Source organism: Sinocyclocheilus grahami, unplaced genomic scaffold (genome assembly GCF_001515645.1).
Source record: "Sinocyclocheilus grahami isolate Dianchi unplaced genomic scaffold, SAMN03320097.WGS_v1.1 scaffold1398.1, whole genome shotgun sequence".
Taxonomy (NCBI): domain Eukaryota; kingdom Metazoa; phylum Chordata; class Actinopteri; order Cypriniformes; family Cyprinidae; genus Sinocyclocheilus; species Sinocyclocheilus grahami.
The window spans coordinates 243889-246276 of NW_015506577.1; the positions used below are offsets into that span (position 1 = coordinate 243889).

A 2388-nucleotide genomic window follows, 5' to 3' on the forward strand; every position below is an offset into this window, starting at 1 on the left:
ACACACACACACACACAGGAAATGAGATGAGATCACGCCCACCTGAGACAGCGGCAAACACGACACACAAAAGCGACTGTAAATATAAAGTAACTGTACATGTAACGAATGAATTATTGATAACAGTAAACACAGTTTATGCCGCCGCGAGACTCTAGCGCGTCTAGAAGAGTCTGAGCTGTAGTGCTGGTGCTCCGCTTACCTCTCCATCCTCGCGCAGCACATCCGCACACATCAGCCCGCTGACGTCACCCGCCCGAGCTCACGTGACCGCCGCCGCAGTGCGCATGCGCCATCTGCGCTATTGCTTTCATATCAATTAATACGATTTGCACGCTATTTTTAACGCGCCATTGTTTGTGTCTATATAAATGAATAATTCTATTTAATTAACACTTTCACAACACAAAATGCCTTCTCTATTCTATCTGCTTGTTTTCTTTTTGTCACACACACACACACACACACACTCTCTCTCTCTCTCTCACACACACACACACACACACACACTGTTAAGCTAACTGAGACTATCATTGCTCTTTTGTTGGTCTGATTGCTTCTGTTGTCCTCATTTCTAAGTCGCTTTGGATAAAAGCATCTGCTAAAGGACTAAATGTGTAATAAACCAGACTTGATGTAGCTCCCGTTAATGGCGCTGAGTAAGCTGTTACCTGTAGAAGCGCTCGGTTTTGTAGGGCGTCAGGTCTTCCTGGAGCTCTCTGAAGGCGTCTTGTATTCTCCTGCAGAGCTGCTTCATCTTCTCCAAGCTCTCCGGCCGCTCCATCGCTGCGGTCTGCGGCTGTGTGGCCACGTGACGGTGCGCGTTCAGGACCACGGACAGGGTTCCGCGCACTCGGTAGGGCGCACTGTTGAGCTCTGTTAAGCACTCGATAGGGCTCACTAGGTAGGGCGCACTGTTGAGCGCTGTTAAACACTCGATAGGGCTCACTAGGTAGGGCGCACTGTTGAGCTCGGTTAAGCACTCGATAGGGCTCACTAGGTAGGGCGCACTGTTGAGCGCTGTTAAACACTCGATAGGGCTCACTAGGTAGGGCGCACTGTTGAGCTCGGTTAAGCACTCGATAGGGCTCACTAGGTAGGGCGCACTGTTGAGCTCGGTTAAACACTCAATAGGGCTCACTAGGTAGGGCGCACTGTTAAGCTCTGTTAAACACTCAATAGGGCTCACTTGGTAGGGCGCACTGTTAAGCTCTGTTAAACACTCAATAGAGCTCACTAGGTAGGGCGCTCTGTTAAACACTCAATAGAGCTCACTAGGTAGGGCGCACTGTTAAACACTCAATAGGGCTCACTAGGTAGGGCTCACTCGGTAGGGCGCACTGTTGAGCTCTGTTAAGCACTCAATAGGGCTCACTAGGTAGGGCGCACTATTAAGCTCTGTTAAACACTCAATAGGGCTCACTCGGTAGGGCGCACTGTTAAGCGCTGTTAAACACTCAGTAGGGCTCACTAGGTAGGGCGCACTGTTTAAGCACTCAATAGGGCTCACTCGGTAGGGCGCACTGTTAAGCGCTGTTAAGCACTCAATAGGGCTCACTCGGTAGGGCGCACTGTTAAGCGCTGTTAAGCACTCAATGGGCTCACTCGGTAGGGCGCACTGTTAAGCGCTGTTAAGCACTCAATAGGGCTCACTAGGTAGGGCGCACTGTTAAGCTCTGTTAAGCACTCAGTAGGGCTCACTCGGTAGGGCTCACTCGGTAGGTCGCACTCGGTAGGGCTCATAGGAGGGTTCCTGCACATTTTAAAATTCCACACTTTTCCAGACTCAAATTTCCAAACCTCTCAGTACATTTGCGGCCCATATTCCACATAAATGGTTCATACAGAACTATTTTCAGCTTTATATTTGGTGTATATTACAGTCACCTGTAAATATTGGATTTTTTCCAGGGTTTTTTTTCATTGATATTTTTGAAGTGATAAAACATACAAGTGAACATACGGAGCGCCTACAAAAATGAAGACTTCTGCGCATGCGCACAAGAATCTTTTTGGAGTGCTTATGCATTACAATGTCTAGTTTTATATAACCCCTTCCCTTTGTGCATCACTGCCGTCTTGCTATGAATAAAGCGAGAGCATGGATGCACATGAATGAACAGAGATCTTGTGGTAGCACCTCTAATATCAAGGCCTAATCTCTAATCTAGCTCATCCTCCGTGACATGAAATGGGCTGATGGCACAACAGGTGGCTCAGTGCGCACTGTGCTGTATGACAGGGTTAATGGTTTCTTGCGTGCACATAAAAGTCTTGAGGCTATGTAATACGGTGCTAAGAATATCGTAAGAAACCCAAAATGAAAAAGTGCACCAGTCGTGTTTAACAATAACTAAACAGCTGCCATAAAAACACTTCTTGTATGAT

General features: G+C 47.6%; 1 protein-coding gene across 4 annotated transcripts in view; it reads right to left on the reverse strand.

Annotated features, from left to right (window-relative positions):
• The window catches only part of LOC107569951 (transmembrane protein 181-like), a 26222-nt gene extending 25435 nt beyond the window's left edge, over nt 1-787 (reverse strand). For 3 of the 4 annotated variants that reach the window (XM_016256128.1, XM_016256127.1, XM_016256125.1), the window contains exon 1: nt 672-787. In XM_016256128.1, the coding sequence (XP_016111614.1) occupies nt 672-784 (113 nt within the window). In that variant the 5' untranslated portion in view covers nt 785-787. Of the gene's footprint in view, nt 1-42; nt 147-671 lie in introns of those variants that run through there. The other variant, XM_016256129.1, reaches the window with a different exon arrangement.
• Between the last annotated feature and the right edge of the window lie 1601 nt (nt 788-2388).